This window comes from Heliconius melpomene, chromosome 2 (assembly GCF_056956725.1).
Source record: "Heliconius melpomene rosina isolate 202511_hmr_F chromosome 2, ASM5695672v1, whole genome shotgun sequence".
Classification (NCBI taxonomy): domain Eukaryota; kingdom Metazoa; phylum Arthropoda; class Insecta; order Lepidoptera; family Nymphalidae; genus Heliconius; species Heliconius melpomene.
Window position 1 is genome coordinate 7069110 of NC_140390.1, and position 20499 is coordinate 7089608.

The following is a 20499-nucleotide window of genomic DNA, read 5'->3' on the forward strand; positions in this document are numbered from 1 at the left end:
AACCCACAACCAGTAGCGTTTATCTATACATATACACATTTTGGATAAATTATGAGTTGAGGAAAAGAAATAAGGGTAAATTCAAATATTTGACTAAGATATTTGTATGTGAAACATTTTTTTTTCATTTACCTACTTATGTAATTTAATTCTATATGGGCCCTTCAGACCCTAAAGTTTTAATGTACTTTGCTCCTAGTTCCTGTGACAAACGACAATCCCTTCAAAACATTTACCATAAAAAATACTTAGTTTTTGTTAGTAATTGTGATATGTAAACAAAATTAAGGAAGTTGGTGGGATACTATTTTATATAATTTTTATATTTTAGAAAATGTATGTAGTCTATGTTAAAAAAATTATGCGTTTTCTATAAGAGCATTCTTCTTCTTAAGTGTGAAATTTGAGGCCACCAGTGTCGTAGAGGCAAAAGCGTACGACAATAGGCGCGATAGGTAGTGGGTTTGATTCTCAGGAAATAAAATATTCAATATTTACATTCCTTCGCTCTAGTAAAGCACTCAACACATAATGTCTTCAGAACTGAGCGGAAAATGGAGAACGCGAGTCTATAAATGGGAATGAAATGTCTTAGCACTAGGTTCCCAGGTTCCCCATGTCTACCCTCCTATATGCGGGATACAGCGTGTCAAACACATTAAAAACGTTAAAAATATTAAGTAACTTAAACGCCGACTTAAATTACAATGTTAAAGTAAAAGTTATAGTCTTATCCTTATTTCAAGTTTAACCATTAGCTCAAAATAAATTGACTAATATATAACTGCTGTTGAATATGAACTATTCATTAAATATTATTAATGCTTTTTACTATAAAACTTTATGAAACAAAAACTTGTGTAATTTTTTTGTGTGGCGTTGTGTTCAGCCACTCAACACGCAACGTTTAGAAAATTGAGCGGAAAGTGGAGAACGGAGAGTTTTGACACTAGCTACCCTCTATCTACCATGTTATATGCGAGATACATCATAAAGCTAAAAAATATACTTTTTCCATTATCAAAAGTGCGATACATACAAAGAAGTGACTGGATCGTATTACCTTAAGTGAGGTTTCATTCCTCACGAATGCGAAACAGCTTTTGGAGTTGTCCATTGATAGTGAAATATTCAAGAAGGAGACTTACTTCTACGTGACAATTTTTGAAAATCGTTTTTCATTTTTTGTTTATAGATATTTGTCAAAAATGTTATTATAAAAGTTAAACAATATGTAAATAATACTTGTTATGGTATTTAATAACGTTGTATTTTAACTGCAAAAAGGAGATGATTATTCTTCTCCATTTATTCATTATGCTTGTTTTTCCTATGGCTAGCTGATTGTAGTATTGGAAATCAGATAAGAAACGAAAGAAACTATTGGCAAAAAAAATCGTATTTGGTAAAAATTATATCTTTATGTCAGTTAAAAATATAAATATATGATGGAAACATCCATTGCCGTGCCAATAATATTATGATATAAAATATTGGCATAGCATACATTCTCTATTGAAATATGGAAATGTGTCATCGAATAGAAGGAAAATATGATTATAAAACTTCGACGACTTTGGCGTTTTACGTATATAGCTTTGTATGAAAGGCTTTGTATAAATAGATTAGATAGCCTTACAAAAATAAAGTTTATTATTAGAGCTAAATAAGAACAGGGGCCAGTCATGGCGCAGTGGCTCAAGCGTGCGTCTGTTAATGTGACAGGCTATGGGTTTGATTCTCTTTCGAGGAAATGATACTCTGACGAAGCAAAGCGCGGTGTTGAGTTCCGCCACTTAACACGCAATGCCTCCAGGATTCGGAAGAAAGTGATGAAGTAAAGTGTCTTTAGGGGAAGTGGCTTTATGACGTGCCTTAACACTATGTTCCCAGGTTCCCTCTGCCTATCCTGCTATGTGCGAGATACAGCGTGCAGCTGAAAATATATAATTTATAACATCATCATCTTCAACTTACATAAATCATCAAATTACGTTGTTACATAATTCTTATCATCGAGTGAGAATGGAACCCACAAGCTGTCGCACTTACAGTAGCAAGTAAAAATATTTATTTATACATTAAATATAGTACTGGCGGAAACTAAGAAGACAGAGTGTTTTAACACTAGGTTCTCTTTGCCTATAATAATACAACCTCGATAATATAAGTTCATATTAATTACTTTAATAAATGTATGTTAAATATAAGAATATACTCATTCAAAGAGGCTTACGTCAGGATCGTGACTTGGTTAAAGTAAACCATTAAGGTTCATTAATATTTCGTGAGTCGAAAATAAGTTTTAATTTTTGCAACATCCTACCATAAAAAGATGTAAAACCAATATCATCGTCATCGTATGATATAAAAAAGTAAAAAAAAAATTTTAAGTTAAATGGTTTTATATTGCAGATAAATGTACTAAAAGCTAAAAAATAATTTCATGGAAATTATGATTACTAAAATAAAATCGTGGGGACACTTGCTACTTACCACTAGGTGGGTGAAGTCTCATGCCATGTCTTTCGATTGTAGATATTGGACGTGCCCCACGATTTTATTTTAATAATCATAATTTCCATGAAATTATTTTTTAGCTTTTAGTACATTTATCTGCAATATAAAACCGTTTAACTTAAAAAATTTTTTTTACTTTTTTATTTTTAAGTTTTTAGTTTTTATTTCTCATGCTATTCAATTCGTTGAGTGCCTCATTATTGCAAGGTTAATGGAGAATGTTACGATCGACCCCCCCAGAGGTCCAATAGAGGGGCAAGGCTATGTACAACAAGATGTGCCTGAATCTTGAGGGGAAAACGCTAACGACATATCATTTTTATCCATCCTAATGCCATACAGTTCTCGGCGCGCTTTTACCTTTTACCTTAACTTGGGTGGTGTACCCCTAGCGACGTCTCATTTTTAGCCACCCTATAGCCACACAGTCCTCGCCAGGATACCAGATCTTGACTTAGGTAGGAGATTCATATTGTCATTTTGTATAGTATACTGTATTATACTTACCAAGCCCTTTATTTTGATACCCATATTGATGGGATTGAAAACTACATTATCCGCCATTTTGTAGCAGTGGCCATCTTTGATTTTGATTTTGTATACTGCACTGAATTCTACTTGACAAGCCCTTTCATTTGATACCCATATTGATGGGATTGAAAAAAACTAAGTGGTCCGCCATCTTGTAGCGGCGGCCATCTTGGATTCACAATAATATTGAATATGGATAATTGTATTGTCACCAGAATCAAAAGCGTATACCAAATTTCAGATCAATCGGTTAACGGGAAGAGGGTTAAATTTCAATTACTAAATTTGACCCAAACAAATATACAAATAAATAAAAAAGTATAAAAAATTTTTTAAGTTAAACGGTTCTATATTGCAGATAAATGTACTAAAAGCTAAAAAATAATTTCATAGAAATTATGATTACTAAAATTTAATCGTGGGGCACGTCCAATATCTACAATTGAAAGACATAGCGTGAGACTTCACCCACCTAGTAAGTAGCAAGTGTCCCCACGATTTTATTTTAGTAATCATAATTTCTATGAAATTATTTTTTAGCTTTTAGTACATTTATCTGCAATATAAAACCGTTTAACTTAAAATTTTTTTTATACTTTTTTATTTTTAAGTTTTTAGTTTTTATTTCTCATGCTATTCAATTCGTTGAGTGCCTCATTATTGCAAGGTTAATGGAGAATGTTACGATCGACCCCCCCAGAGGTCCAATAGAGGGGCAAGGCTATGTACAACAAGATGTGCCTGAATCTTGAGGGGAAAACGCTAACGACATATCATTTTTATCCACCTAGTGCCATACAGTTCTCGGCGCGCTTTTACCTTTTACCTTGGGTGGTACCCCTAGCGACGTATCATTTTTAGGCACCCTATAGCCACACAGTCCTCGACAGGATACCAGATCTTGACTTAGGTGGGAGATTCATATTGTAATTGTGTATAGTATACTGTATTATACTTACCAAGCCCTTTATTTTGATACCCATATTGATGGGATTGAAAACTACATTATCCGCCATTTTGTAGCAGTGGCCATCTTTGATTTTGATTTTGTATAGTGCACTGAATTCTACTTGACAAGCCCTTTCATTTGATATCCATATTGATGGGATCGAAAAAAGTAACTTGTCCGCCATCTTGTAGCGGCGGCCATCTTGGATTTTGATTTTGTATAGTCCACTGAATTCTGCTTGACAAGCCCTTTCATTTGATACCCGTATTGATAGGATTGAAAAAAACTAACTTGTCCGCCATCTTATAGTGGCGGCCATCTTGGATTTTGATTTTGTATAGTCCACTGAATTCTACTTGACAAGCCCTTTCATTTGATATCCATATTGATGGGATTGAAAAAAACTAAGTTGTCCGCCATCTTGTAGCGGCGGCCATCTTGGATTCACTTATACCAAATTTCAGATCAATCGGTTAACGGGAAGAGGGTTAAATTTCAATTACTAAATTTGACCCAAACAAACAAACAAACGGGGTGAGCTAAATAAAACCGTTTAATAAACAAACGGGGTGAGCTAAATAAAACCGTTTAAAAACTGTGTTTTTTTTGCGAAAATTATGACAATTGAAGACAAAAAACAATGTTATATTTAGTTTTTTTTATGCAAATTTAAATAAACAAAGAATCAATATGTATATAACTTAAGTTAGGTTAGGTTTTTTAAGCTTCACTCTGTATCCCTCTCACGTATAGTGGGCAGAGGGAACCTGGGAACCTAGTGTTACGAATTAAGACTCTGTTCCCCATTATGACACTAGACCGAGTCTAGCATTTCCCGCTTCCCGCTAAATTCTCGAGGCACTGCATCTCCTTTCAATCTCTCTCGTTTACAGTCCAACGCTTGTGACCTAGGGCCACGACGTTCCCTGTAAATTGGGATTACGTCTGACATTTTGGTCCCACGATACCACGAATGAGGACGGAATGCGGAGTGTCCTAGCACTATCTTCTCCTTACCCTATACCCAGAATAAAACTATTCAAACTGGTAACACTACATACTACATTTTTTCGAAAAAAAAAAACATGAAGTAAAATTAGATTTTGTAAGAAACATAATATTTCACATTAATGGAATTTATAGACCAAAAAAAAGGAAAAGAAAACTTTTCTTTTATCTTTACTTTTCGCAACCAAGGTAATTTTGTTTTTAGGCTCTGCTACTACGTACCCTCGTTATCTTCTAATCACATAATCAACGAGATATTTGTTTAGGAATCCCTTTTGTCAGATAAATGTCTCTAATGCTTGGTGTTAAATATACACATTAAATCTTAATACTGTAAATACTGTTAATACTGTAGAAATGTTTTAATTTAACATGTTTATATATTATACTTGTTATAATAAAAGGCAAAGCACGGTGTTGAGTTATGTCACTCAACACGCAGTGTTTGTTGACATCGTTCATATTGACTGACTCCTAAATAAGTATTTTCGTTTTTTTCGGACTACCCTTACCTAGTATAACATAATAAATATAATTGAAAAAAAAAACAAAGATAAAAATAACAGGATATATATGACATAATATGATATTAACTACTGTAATCTACTTAATTTAAATTTATATTTCCATTTCTTTGCTCTATTGTGGACTCAAAACGCGGGTTTGAGTTACGCAAACGCCACACAATGCCACAAAAATTCGGTGCAGAAGTGGGGAAGAGAGTGTTTTATAGGTGCTCTATGTTTGCTCTACTAAGTGCGGGATAATGCGTGAAACTTAAAGAATAAATATATTTAAATATGTTTTATATATAATACGTCTAATCTATAAAAAGAATGGGTTTTTCAAAAACAAATTCGTTTTCAATTCGTTTCGTAGATCGATTGACAAATGAGTGGAAAATTAGTTAAAACTTGTGCTTGTTATTGTTGAAAGATTTATCTAAAATTTATTTAATTTAATTATTTAAAAATATCGGTTTAAAAACTTGAATCAATAGGGGAATCTAGTTATGTATGTATATATGTTGTCTCTATATTTACATATATATCTGCAGTGCGGTCTATATCATATGCAATGCAGCCAACCTACGAGCTACATCACTTGGGAAATGTAAAATAAAATATTCCATTACTTTATCCTACAGTAATATATGTACTATATATACTACTGGCTTTGCTTGCTGCGATCTATGCTAGACTTAACTAATATTATAAAGGTAAAGAGTTTGTTTGTTTGCACTAATCTCAGAAACTACTGGTTAGACATAGAAAATATTTGTATTAGATTTTTTTTAACCATATGCAAAAAGTAGTAACTCAAATTCTCAAGATAAATTATGTATCGCCAAAGATAAAAAAAATATAAATATCTGTTGTTCAAATTCAAAAATAAATCCATTTAATTTCCACGAAGACACGCCAACTGGCTTAAATATTTGATCTCAGTTATTTCCCTTTATTTTCCTTTCATACGTATACAATTTCCAACAAAGTAGGAACTTGACGTCCGGGAAATATGATGGTACTACTTTGTCAGAAGTAATATAATATGGCAATTTAGCTCGTTGAAGAGACAGTACTGTCAAATTTATTTTGTAAAAGAGATATTTATTTTGTTAACTTTCAAAATGTGAAATATGTTTTTGAATATATACAATTTATATTCAAAGTAATCTCCAGGGATAAGAGTTGGTTGCTGAGGTTGCGAAGTAATTATAAATATATACCAACTGTGCCAACCTAAATATAATTTTCTGCTAGTAATTTATCTAGGGGATGGAAGTTCCTGTGAGATTAAATATGATAATGTTAGATTATACAGTTATTATTTTTGAATTATGAAATTCGTGTACTGTAGCCATTGGTTTCTTGTTTTTGTCGAGTAGGCAGAGAAAATCTAGTTGTAAGACACTCCGTTACCCATTTTCTGGCGAATTCTGCTGGCTTTATGTGTTGAATGGCAGAACGAAGAAATGGAACTATATATTTATGTAAATAAATATAAGATCTCCTCGAGTGAGGATCGAACCCACAAGCAGTTGGTTTTATAATAATTAAAACTCCAGAGCAACCCAAAGGGGCCTTTACTTGACAAACTAATATCGTGCACTTAGTTACGTTAATCCAGAGTAGTCCCTCGTTTACGGCCGAAAATCCGATATTCGGATCGCTTAGCTAAGCGTAAATGTACTAAAAAGGGATGTCGGAAGTGGAAAAAAATATCGATATATCGATAAAATATCAATATCTACGTCGATACGTATATTGGGTAAGAAATATCGATGTATCGACTTATAGGATGTGCTTTCGTTTTTTTAGAGAATTGCAAAAGAATGGAGTTTGATAGAATTTTTGTTTTAAAAATTAAATTGTATATTTTGTACAGATATCTCGATATTTTATATCGATATTTTTTTCAACACCCCTAGTAACTGCCTGACCGCTATCAGTCTACGGCTCGCGAGCTATTGGTCTGTGAAACTGATCTTGTCAAGGGATTAGGAATGTAGAACCACTTTATACTATGTAACCGAATAAAGCTAAATATTTAGCTAGGTATTTTCACAGCAAACTAGTATAAGAAATATAATACTAATATATTTAGTGTTTGAAATAGTTGATAAAATTGATATTTTAAATGTATAAATAGGAAGAAAAATAGTTATTATATAATTAAAAAAATACTGCTTAGTTTGACTCTAAATTTTACTTTTATTTTAAAACTAGTGGGCCCGGACGCGGCTACGCCCGCGAAAATATAAGCCTAAATAACTAAAATAAGTTAAAAAATAATAATAAGTGGAGATTTATTATTAGAAAAAATATCTGAGTAACCGAAATGAACAAACAAAAGAAGTAAAAGTACCTAAAGTTTGCCGTGCGCGCGTCCTAAACATTTTTCTATATTAAATAATTATTAATTTTTGCGAACAATATTAAATAAAATCCCAAATGATTTAAATTACGATATTTTAAGTGCATAACATCGGTATAGATAACCGAACTGAGATAAATTAATTATAAGCAGCAAATAATTACATAAAAAATAATAGTAATTCGAAAATATATAAAAATTTATTTATTTTATTTCAAAGTCATCTGCCCGTTCGCGTCGGTCATACTATACCACTCGTAGGCTAGGTCATTTGGAATCAGTCACATCTTAATTATTTATTAGAATGTTATACAGTAAACTATAATTTCAATCTAGTTGAAATGCTAAAAGTGACTATTATATTTATTTTCATAAGGATGAATATCAAATTATAGAAATCATCTAATTTTTGTTAATGTATACAAATCTATATCGGCGCGCGCCGGTGACGTTTTCTTAAAACAACAAACTTTGCAAGCTGTTGCTTAGCAACGCGTAGCGACGATTGTTTCTAACATGGCGGAATAAATTGCTTGTCAAATTAATTATTTTAATATATTGGTATATATCGAAAATATTACAAATATGAGAAAAAAAAAGTATCCTATGTTCATCCCGGGACCCTCAAGTATCTCTATATGAGTATTTTATCACAATTTAATTAGCGGTTTGGCCCTGATTGCGTAAAGTACAGACAGACAGACAGACAGACAGACAGACAGAGTAACTTTCGAATTTATAATATAGGTATGGATAACTTGTATGTATTGTATGTTGGGTTCTAATATATAGTAGTTCCAGTATTAACGAATAATATTTTCGTGTGGCTGTAATCGACTGGTCGTGGGTTCGATCCCCACTAGAGATGAAATATTTATTTAAATTTATATTTCAATTTTTTCGTTCAGGTGTCAAGGCAGAGCAAGGCAGAATTCGGCGAAATGTACAGAGAGAGGTTTCTTAATACTAGGTTCCCTCTTCCTACTCTGTAACTAAGCTCAGCTCAGCGTGAATCTGAAATAAAATTGTATATGGACGATAGTGAAAGTTTTATACTGGGAGGGTAGCGTCTTGCTTGTTTGTTATTTAAAATGTAATTCATTTATTTTCACAATTTTCTTACTAAAAGTTAACTTAATGAGATTTATAGAAAAAAATATCTCGTTCGGATAAATATTCTTTATTTTTGCAGAAGACTTTTAATAAAGAACAATTTCCTATGGAAAATTCTCAATTAATTTTCCAAAGCGACGCAATTATGGCCACATCCGTATCGCAAAGACAATTAAGCTTTCATTTCCACTGCCTCTCCTTGCCGCAACCTGGATAAAATGCTGGACAAAACGAGAGAAATAGGAAATTATGGCTGTGAAAAATGTGTTAAAATTATTTTTAAAATGTTATTTGACTGAGGCCGTAGTGGCTCAGTGGCACAAGGGTGTGACTGTAACGCGACGGTTGTGGGTTCGATTCACTCGAAAAGGTGAAATATTTATTTACGTTTATATTTCCATTTCTTCGCTCTGGTGTCGGCGTTGAGTTCTGCCACTCAACACGCAATGACTCCAGGATTCAGCAGAAAGTGGGGAATGGAATATCTTAACTCTAGGTTCCCTCTGCCTACCTGCTGTGTGCGGGATACAGCGTAAGCTTATTTAAATGATAAGTTTTAAAATTCCTCCTTTTTCCTTTCGTCATTAAGAAGTTTTGTTGAAAAAAAATAATTTTATCTAAAATGTATAAAAGATGACGTCTAATTTATCATTCCCCTAACGACTGATCTTTTTGTGTTCCGTTTAAAAGTTTTCTTACCTATGCCATAATGGTTGCCGATGATTCTGGATTTAGTTTTACGTACTTTTTTTAAATATTTATAAAAATATATTCGAATTATATTGACTTTCATATATTTTTAAAATATTAAAGTTATCTATGTATATATTATGCTAGATGGGGTGACGATATTCGCAAAGTAGCGGGCAGCGGCTGGATGCGAAGAGCTGAAGATCGAGCTCAATGGCGTGCCATTGGAGAGGCCTATGTCCAGCAGTGGACGAGGACAGGCTGATGATGATGATGATGATGATGTATATATTTAGGCATAGTATTTTTTATAAGCAAGTATTCTACTTCGCCCGCTTATGGCTATTTCTATGTACGTATCTTTACTTCTAGGGTTGGGTACGGCCCAAAGGGTAAAACGAGACCCTCTCACTAAGACCTCCATCTGTCCATCTGTCACCAGGATATCCTCAAATAAGCCGTGATACCTATACATTTGAAATGAGTTGATATATTTATGTTGCTGTTATTATAGATAATGGTTTCGGAATCCTTCGTGCGCGAGAGTCCAACTGGCAGTGTTTAGTCACTCCGTCTATTAGTGACAATCGCATTAAAATCCGTAACGCACGTAGTTTAAAAGATTTAAATGCAATCTCATCAATTGGAAGCAACTTTGTTTTACTTATACAAAGATATATTTTTTTTTAAGTAGGATAAGAACCCACTACTATTGCGTTTAAAAATACTTACATTTTATCTATGTCAGTAGCGTAATAGTATAACTAACGGCAACCTATGTAATTCAGCGAATGCAGGAAAATTTTGGCGAGGCACCAATTAAAATGATCCACTTCAAGTCACATCGAAATGCTTAGTAAGCTTTGTAGAAAATTAATAATTAGCCTTCCTATAAATTTAGGAGGAAATAACATGAAGTTATGAGATAATTCAGGCTTTCTCTATCTACCTATTTTTGAAAGTGCGAAAGTTTTTATATGCTTTACGAACTTATTAGGGTAGGTAGAGGGAACCTGGGAACCTAGTGATCAGATACTTTTTTCCCATTAAGATATTTCCGTTCACCACCTTCCGCCGAATACTGGAAGCACTGCTTGTTGTGTGACAGAACTTTATTCGTTATCAGAGCGAGTAAATGAAAATATTAAATATTTCACTCGAGTGGGAATCGAATCCACAACTTATCGCGATTACAGTCACACGCTTGTGCCTCTGCCCCCTCTTTTTCTAGCCTTACCTTTCTAAACAAAAAGAATAGGCTATTAAGAATAAATCAACGTTAACTGGAATTTATCTTCCTCATTTCAGTAAACCATTAGAAATAATAGCCCCAGGCTAACTAAGGTTTGGTAATAGAACTACAAATACAGACGAAATACATGATGAACATAAGTTCGGCGGCTTAATCGCTTTGTTCATTAATATCCCCCCCCCCCCACGAGCGGGGGTCTCGGGGAGGGGGGAGCGAGTGTCTTAGCACTACACTCCCTCAGCCTACTAGGAGTGAAGCCAAAAAAAGTGTACAAAATAAGTTTTCCATTTTTTTTTCCATTTCCATAGAAATGCCATCTACTATTTCTATAAAAACATAACTATGAAACTTCAATTCTTTTGAACAGACCGACAAAAAAAACCTAAAACATAGATTGATTGAACAGAACTCCAGCTTCCCTCGGGTCTATCGGTTAATCCATTTTCATTCGCTTTGTTATTCGGAGCCTTTATTTGGTGCTTCTGAGGATTTATTTCTGGCGATGGCAGATTTTTGTAGTTATACTTGTATACTTACTGACACCATCGGGGTTCGGCAAAGTTTTGGGGTTGGGGGTTATTTCATTTTCAAGTGTTAGGGCAATTTGTAGGCCTAGTGTCTATTAAGACACTTCATTTTACAGTTTCCTAAGAATTTTCGAGACGTTGCGTCTTTAGTAGCGGAACTTAACGCCCCGTTTCATCTTGTCATGTCTTGTCGCCAGAGCGAAAAAATTAAAATAATTGATAAACTAGGTTTCGATTTCTAAAGATTTTGTACTGTCGATGTCTAAAGAACAGATTACCAATTTATTTTGTATTTAATTAATTTATTTTATCTTATATTATATTATTATCGAAAATGTTGATAGAAATAAACGTTAAATCATATTATGATCTATATACTAGAGGCTATATCATTAAAATTTTATACATGACTGGAGGCCACCGCTCTTAACAAGTATTAAGTAAAATGCATATAAATAATAAGATATATGTTTTTTTTTATATTCTGGCAAAGCTTCTCATTGTACGCGACAGTTGTGAGTTCGATTCCCACGAGTTCCCTCTTCGGAGTGTCTTGTCACTGGGTTCCGCCTGCTGTCTCTGCTATGTGCCAGATGTAGTGTGTATTTAAAATATACAATAATATGTTTGGAAATGTATGTATTAATTAATATTTACTTACTATCCCACATTTATATAGGATAGTACTGTTGGTGTTTGACTTTCTACTTATACGATGAGGGCTTTCCTTTTATGAAGTTAGTATGGAAATAGAAATTAGTTAATTTAGTTGATGAATATTGTATTTTATTATATTGTTAGCTAGTTTACGTATACTAGATAGAGGGAACTTAGTGTTAAGACACTCCGCTTCTCAAGCCGCCTTATTTACCAGACATTGTGCGTTAAGTGGCAAAACTCAACGTCACCCCGTAAGAAAGAAATCAATTCCCCAAATAGGAATCGAACCCACAAATGTCGCGATTACAGTCATACGCTGTGCCAGGATGACCTCAAATATTTTAATCACTTATTAAGGTTAGATTGTAAATTTTACTTTGCAGTATTATTGCTATTTTCCTTATATATTTATAATTTCTGACATATTAATTGGTTATTTAATACTTCATCTAAATAATGTATCTTTTAGAAGTATATAAAGAGGAAATAATTGTAAATCAGTATGTTATTTTCGTACAACAAATTCTGATATTGATAGATTAACTTGATGAAGATATATCCCTTAAAGATCGATCGTGAGATGAAACTTGGGACTTGGGAACTTTGTTTTGGTCATCACAATATTTTCAAGCTTATTTTGCTCTCATATTTAGATTTTATACCTCTATAGTATAACATAGGCCGTCGTGTGACTGTAGCACGACGGTTATGGGTTCGATCCCCACTCGAGGAAATTATTTACATTTATTATTCATTTCTTCGCATTATCGAGGCAAAGCGCGGCGTTGAGCTCCACATCTCAACACGTAATGTCTTCAGTATGCGTCGGAAAGTAGGAAACAGAGTGTCTTAACACTAGGTTCCCTCTGCCTACCCCGCTGTGTGCGGGATACAGCGGGAAGCTGATTAGATTTTTTTTTAATAGCTGAACAATAATTTCCAACCCACAAAAGTCAAATTTACACTCAGACTTCCAATAAAATTTATAACAACTAAATCTGAATGCTTTTTGTACTATAAGAAATGGGCATGGCAGACCATTTTCATACCCAAAGCTATATCACAGCAACCTTGGCCAGCATAACCGCTTATTGCGCCAAGTAGATATTTGGATACGCGTTTTACCTATTACCTTTTATTTTCGTATGTAAAAGGTAAAATAACATTACTAAGAATACCCTATGCAGTACAGTATTTAAACTGTAGCTTCATGGTGTACTTCCTATCCCGCATATAGCGGGTTCGGCAGAGGGAACCTGAAGGTAAGACACTTCGTTTGCCATTTCTCGCCGATATATAAATTTAAATAAATATTTTATTTCTTCGAGTGGCGATCGAACCCACAACCAGTCGGCGTACAGTCACACTTTGTGCCACTACGCCGTGACTGGCCTCGATTCATCTATTATTTGTTTATTTTCTTTTTCCTGGCTTTGGCAATAAGACAAAGTGCGGCCACGTGACGATTTCTACCACTCTAGGCAATGTCTCGAAAACTGAACAGAAAATAGAAAACGGAGTGTCTGAACACTAGGTTACTTCGGTCGCCCTTGCTATGTGCAGGATGTATGGTTAAGCTATCTATGATTGTTAGAAAATATTCTTTTTATTTCACTTCTTTGTCTAAACTAAGGAAACCAAAGACCTGCCTCAAGAGCGTAGTATACAAGTTCAGGAAAACTTTTAAAAACTAACTAAATATGTATTTTTATTTTGAACTAGTGGACCCGGACGCGGCTACGCCTGCTTCAACTATAAGAATATTTATTAAATATATTCATGAAATTATTTTCAATTTTCAATAGAATTAGTAAGAAAATATAAGCTTAAATAATCAAAAAGAATAATAAGTAGATACATATTATTAGAAAAAATTATCTGAGTTATTGAAATGAACCAACAAAAGGATTAAAAGTAACTAAAGGATAGGTATTCTTAATATTAAAAAAAGTACCTAAAGTTATTCGTGCGTGCGTACATAGATATCGACTCTACGAAATAACTAAACATTTCTCTCTGTTAAGTAGGATAATTTTAGCGGGCAATATCAAATAAAATAAGAAGAGAACCAAAGTGTAGCTTAAATTAATTATAAACAGCAAATAATTACATAAACTTTTACAATAGTTCGAAAATGTATGAAAATTTATAAAACAGTCATACTATACCACTCGCGTCGGTCATACTGTACCACTCGTAGGCTAGGTCATTTAGAATCAGTGACATCTTAATTATTTATTAGAACGTTATACAGTAAACTATAATTTCAATCTAGATAAAATGCTAAAAGTGACTATTATATTTATTTTCATAAGGATGAATATCAAAATGTCGCGGTAACGGTTGCGTAGCGACGCGACAATTGTTATTAACATGGCAGAATAAATTGCATGTCAAATTAGAAAGTAGTTTAAAATATATTAGTATATATGTGTAATGTAATGTTATATAGCCTATAGCACTTCTGAAGAATGCAGCTTTCATACAAAACAAAAACAAGTAAATCGGACCAGTAGATCCAGAGATCTTAGCGTTCAAACAAACAAACAAACAAACAAACAAACAAACAAACAAACAAACAAACAAACAAACAAACAAACTCTTCCGCTTTATTATAATAGTATAGATATACAACAAAAACTACTATAAACTCGCCCAAGATTCAGTTAGGTATGCATAGCGCTCAGTAATAGTTAAAAATGTTCTACGGAAAGTTCTTATTCTTGTATATATTTTTGCTCTATTTTCATGTAATATATGCACATAATTTGCAAAGTAAGTAGTTTTATAATATAACAGAATTAGTTCAAATTTACGTTGAGAAACGAACCCAAATCCGTCGGTTTAAGTCAGTACAGAACAATATAGCTTTGTAGAATATTTTCTTCATAAATAAAAATAGCAATATTTAACCTAAAAACTTCAATAAATTCACAATGATAGCTTTGTATAGAAAAGAATGAATGTTTTCAAATCAAATGAATTCATTTTTTATGTATTGAGTGTCTTTTGTGTGGCTTTAAAGGTTATTGTAGATAATTCATGTCGACGTTGTTAACTTTAAAAATTATATAAAACTAGCGGCCCGCTCGCGGTTTCACCCGCGTGAACTATGTTATTATTAATTTCTGTCTCCATGACTACGTCCTAGTGACGTCTATGCAAAATTTGAGACTCCTAGCATTTGTAGTAACTAAGTTTCATACAAACTTTCGACCCCAAAAACAACCCCTTAGAAGTCGAATATTGCAAAATCCCGTCTTAGCGGGCACCTACGTCCTATAGATAACTCCTATGCAATATTTGAGATTCCTAGCACTTGTAGTTTCTGAGATTTCGTGATGAGTGAGTGACCTTTCGATTTTATATATATAGATAAAATCGAAAAAAGGGTTATAGATAATACTAAGGTATTAAATAGACCAATAGGATTTATTTAAATATTTGACTCTAAGCCTAATACCTAAACGAGTTTTCTTACGCCATTAATCCTTAAAAATAATTTAAAAGCATTCTTTATTCGGTACGAATATTCTTATTAGATATTCTAATTAAGTAATCTCATTGCCAAAAAAATATTTAATAAATTTCTTCCAACCTTAGTTAGTATAAGAAATATTGGAATTTCGCCAGTGTAGGACCGAAGATATCTGAGACTGTTATTTTGTTCCGCAAAATTTTTCAATCTCGTCGTAAATTTTCTTAGTAGATTTTGTAAGATGTCGTTATAACTGATTTACTTGTGAGACTTTAATTGAATATCGATAGGTCTTAGTGTCAACTCGAGGCTTCAATCAAATTGTATTTGAGGGTACATCGTCAATTCGCTGAGAAAATAATTGGGCTAACCCGCTTTGAGAATGAAAATCAGTTTAAATGTTCGAAGCTTATAAAGCTATCGATTTTAACAGATAAACAAATGTTATTATATTTGTTTATTTACAAAATTATAAATTAGAAAACATAATATTCTCTTTTTTTTTACTCTCTTTACATTTCGACATCATTCAGGAACTTTCTTGAGAATCCAAAGTCAGAAAATAGAGTAGGTTATTTCTTAATAAAATGCAAGATATATTAAAAACATTTTTTTTTTATTTTATACAAAAGTAGAAATAGCACAGTCAACAAAAATGTAAACTTTATGTACCTTTGAATTTAATAAAATTCTTTTATTATTTAAAATACTTTCGGCTTGTTTCTCAAGCGGTTCCAAGGAAAGCTTTATTTTCTACTATAATACGTATAATTTTGAACTAACTGCAATCTTATTACGTAATAAATCTTTTCGCTTTACTTTACGATAAAAGACGAAGAAATTAAAATATTTTTTCCCCCAGTAGGGATCGTACCCATATTCTTTGCTTTTATAGTCAGACGAAGTAGTACTGCACCACGGAGACCTCAAATCGCTTTAAAATGTAATTTTTAAACTATTATATGAACATAAGTTCATTTAAAAACTTGTTTCAGACCAAGTATGTTAGTTAAATTATTTGTTGATCTACACAAGTAAAACTCGCGACAAGATTTTAAATCGTAAAAATTGTAATAACGTTAGAAATAAATAAAATATTAAAAAAAAATCACAATAATTGCTATTTTCTATAAACTGTTAGTATACAATATAAGCTTTAAACCGGTCTAAAGGACCTTGCCGTAGGCCTTATGTGCGTCCCGTAATAACGGTATTAGGGTCCTCTTGTGAGCTATGAGCTATGGCCCGTGATCCATCATCAGGGGAGGTAAGAAATGTGATCCCAATCATTCTTGAAAGGTACGTAATAGAGATGAAATATGAGAACGTTTCGTGATATCATTTTTTCTATTCCTTTATTGTAATGTTCAACTACCTTATTATCTGTACACCTTTTTCCTTAATATTTTTTTAGCTCCACGCTGTATACCACACATAGCGGTGTAGGTGGGAACCTGGGAACCTTGTGAGACTTATTAAAACCAGACAATACCAGAACTCGCGTGTCGAGGCAAAGCGTATCGTTTAGTTCTACCACTCAATACGCAATCTCTCCAGAACTCGGCAGAAAGTGGGGAACGGAGTGCTTTAATACTAGGTTCCCTTTGTCTACGCTGCTATGTGCGGGATAGAACGTGAAGCTGATTTATTTATTTTTTGTTTCAAGCATATTTTAATAAACTTTCCAAGCGTGGTTTTGGTTCTAATTAAGTTTATTATTCCAACTGAAGCTTGCTAAGGCGATTAATATTTACCCGGTTAAATTACCAAAGAGAAAATGTAAATTAACAGCGACGTTAGTTGAAACCTAACTTCAAAACACTGTTCATTTACTGAATTCCATTGGAATCAACGCAAAATTTGGCCAAATTTAGGTTTAATACTGTCAAAAGGTTTAACTTTGGCATTTAATATGGCTTATATTGTTGTTCATATTATGTATAAATAGATTAATTTTATTATGAGGCCAGTCATGGCGCAGGGCACCAAGTGTGACTGTAAAACTGACTGGTTGCGGGTTCGATCCCCATACGAGGAGACGAAATTTTTATTTAAATTTATATTTCCACTTCTTCGCTCTGGTGTTGAGGCAAAGCACGGCTTTAGGTTCTGCCACTCAACACGCAACGCCTCCAGAATTCGGCAGAAAGTGGGAAACGGAGTGTGTTAACACTAGGTTCCCTCTGCCTACTCTGCTGTTTGCGGGATAGCGCGTGAAACTGATTTACTAATTATTTTGTCGCATAACAATTTAGGTACGGAAATTGCTGTGTACTGACCAAACCATGTTGGAATTTATCTCCTACACATAAATCTCTTGTAAAAGCTAACGAGGCGGTGTGTATGCAATTATTGTTTTATCTGTAATCCTAAAATGGTGTTTGTTAGAACATAGCATTACATAGTAATTCAAATTAACGTTTAATAAATGAGGCTACCGTGGCCCAATGGAACAGCTTTTGACAGCTGTACAGCTTTTCTGAGTTCGATTCCCATTCGTCTGAATAAATTACTTTTATTTCCTCGTTCTGGAAAGTGAAGAACGGAGTGTGTCAACACTAATTGTCCTTTGTTTTCTATATACAGGGTACAACATGAAGCTAATAAAGATAAATGAGCTTATAAGTGTATGTAAAGTAAATACGAGTAAATAATATTTCAATTTCAGCAGGAAAATGCCTATAATTTCTATTAAATAATATGCTATTTCATAATAATAAGAAATATGAATAAATAATATTATCTCGACAACCCTTACCAATTTCCTCCACCGTCTTCCGTTAGGAGACGCGTGCCGGTGACATCGAATTACGAGTGTATGTCACATCTGACATGGTATTTGGCCTGAAGGAATGCTACAAATTTGTCTCTTTAATGATATTTCCGTACAATTCTATACTTTAATTTTTCTTTTCAAATTCTTTTTGTATATATAGTAGGGTGGAGCTGGAGTCAAGACACTCTGTTATTTCTTATTTATCACAATTTAAGGAGTTGTCTTGGCGCAGGCGTACAGCGTGTGACTGTGGTGTCTATTCTCACTCGGGAGAATGAAACACTTAATATTCTCATTTCATTTCGCTCTGGTAACGAGGCAATGATAAATTCCTCCACTTAACACGCAACGCTTCAAGAATTCGGCGGAAAGAGAGAAGCAGAGGTTCCTAATGGTAATGAAGTGTCTCACTACATTCCCAGATTCTCTCTGCCTACCTTGCTATTTACAATGAAGTTCATGTACGCAAAGCAAAACAAATATTTTAGATTTTTTAAATATTGTAGGTACTGCCAGAGCGGAGAGTAGAAATCGAACCCATAATTATTGCTAAAATAGCCTCATATATTTATACTAGCGGACGCGCGCAGCTTCGCTAGCTTATTTAGGGGTGAATTCTAATAAACCATGAAACATGTGTTCAATTAAATATTTTTAAGAGTCTAAATTTAAAATTTTATAAAAATCGGTGGCGATTTGAAGATTTTTCCATACAAACTTTCAACCCCTTATTTGCACCCTTAGGGGAAGAATTCTAGAAAACCATGAAAGACGTGTTCAATTAAATACTTTTAAGAGTCTGAATTTCAAATTTTATAAAAATCGGTGCCGATTTAAATCTTTTTCCATACAAACTTTGAACCCCTATTTCACCCCTTTAGGATTAAATTTTTTCAAAATCCCTTCTTAGTGGATGTCCAGATTACAAAAGTAAACTTTTGTCCAAATTTCACGTTTCTACGCACAGCGGTTACGGCTGTGCGCGCGTCTTACCTCAGTCAGTGAGGACAAGTCCTTTTATATATATAGATATTAATTTCCGAAAACAACTTAGGTATTTTAATAATCATTTTCTCATATACCTATCGATAAAAAAAATAATCATATAAATTATATTAATATACAACTCTATCTTAAATTTACCTGAAATAGATTGCTGCCAGCGATAAAGCCTTTCTTACTTTCTTTCGTTTTGACGTTTTCTTTAGTACGATCTATAATCATTTCTGTAAGTCTGTTCGTGATAGCTGGCTGATTGCCCAAAATGTTCCTATAATTACATAAAATTCAATTATATTTACTATGTTTATTTTAGAAATAAATAAAAATATTATTAATGAATGGCTTCTATAGGAAATCTTTAGAGTCAAAAGCCTAAAATCTTATGTCGTTTGAATACCAAAGGTAACAGGGAATTAAATGAAAATTTGTTAAAAAACCTTTTAAAATGATTTTACTCTCACTTTTGATAAAATATATTATATTATAAATTGAAATCGATCCATCTTGCAACCTGTCAACTTTAATCCGATTGTTATAAAAGCGATTTTCTCATCACACCTCACCCCAGCATCCCGTAAACCCGAGATGCCCAATTCAGTGCGTTAGTACATGAATCTGTCTCTCGGAGAGCAGACGTATCCCAACTTTGACGATTTGCCGCCAATTTTTACGTATAAAATAGAGTATTTTATAAGTATCATCTAAAATATCTATTAAAAAAATTCTTAGTGCATAGATAATAGGTGTTTCTGTCAGTGTATGTCAAAATGAATATTAAATTAGTGCTTTTGAACTAAAACACGTTAGAAAATTTTGCCAGATTTTCTGTTTTCCTTCGTATGTTTCTGTTTCCCTTAAAATTATTACGAAATAATACCATGTGAGTAAATAAACATGTGCGTGATAAAAAATAAGTGTAGTGTAAGTGTTAGTGGTCGGAAATGAATAGACTGGAGAGTTCACCAAAAGACAAGGACGATGAGAGTGTGCGAGGTAACTGTACGAAGCAAAACAAAATATTGGGTGCGTAGAATAGAATAAAATAGAATAGAATAGAATAGAACAGAACAGAACAGAACAGAACAGAACAGAACATATTTTATTGCACACATAAAA

General features: G+C 33.3%; 1 protein-coding gene across 2 annotated transcripts in view; it reads left to right on the plus strand.

The window, feature by feature from the left end:
• Nucleotides 1-20499, plus strand: part of LOC146540641 (ras-like protein family member 10B) — a 66049-nt gene that overhangs the window by 27170 nt on the left and 18380 nt on the right. Inside the window, exon 1 of one of the 2 annotated variants that reach the window (XM_085200665.1) lies at nucleotides 19766-20406. The exons of the other annotated variant lie outside the window; for it this stretch is intronic. Coding sequence (XP_085056791.1) covers nucleotides 20325-20406 — 82 coding nt within the window. The 5' untranslated portion in view covers nucleotides 19766-20324. Of the gene's footprint in view, nucleotides 1-19765; nucleotides 20407-20499 lie in introns of those variants that run through there. 2 annotated transcript variants of the gene reach the window in all.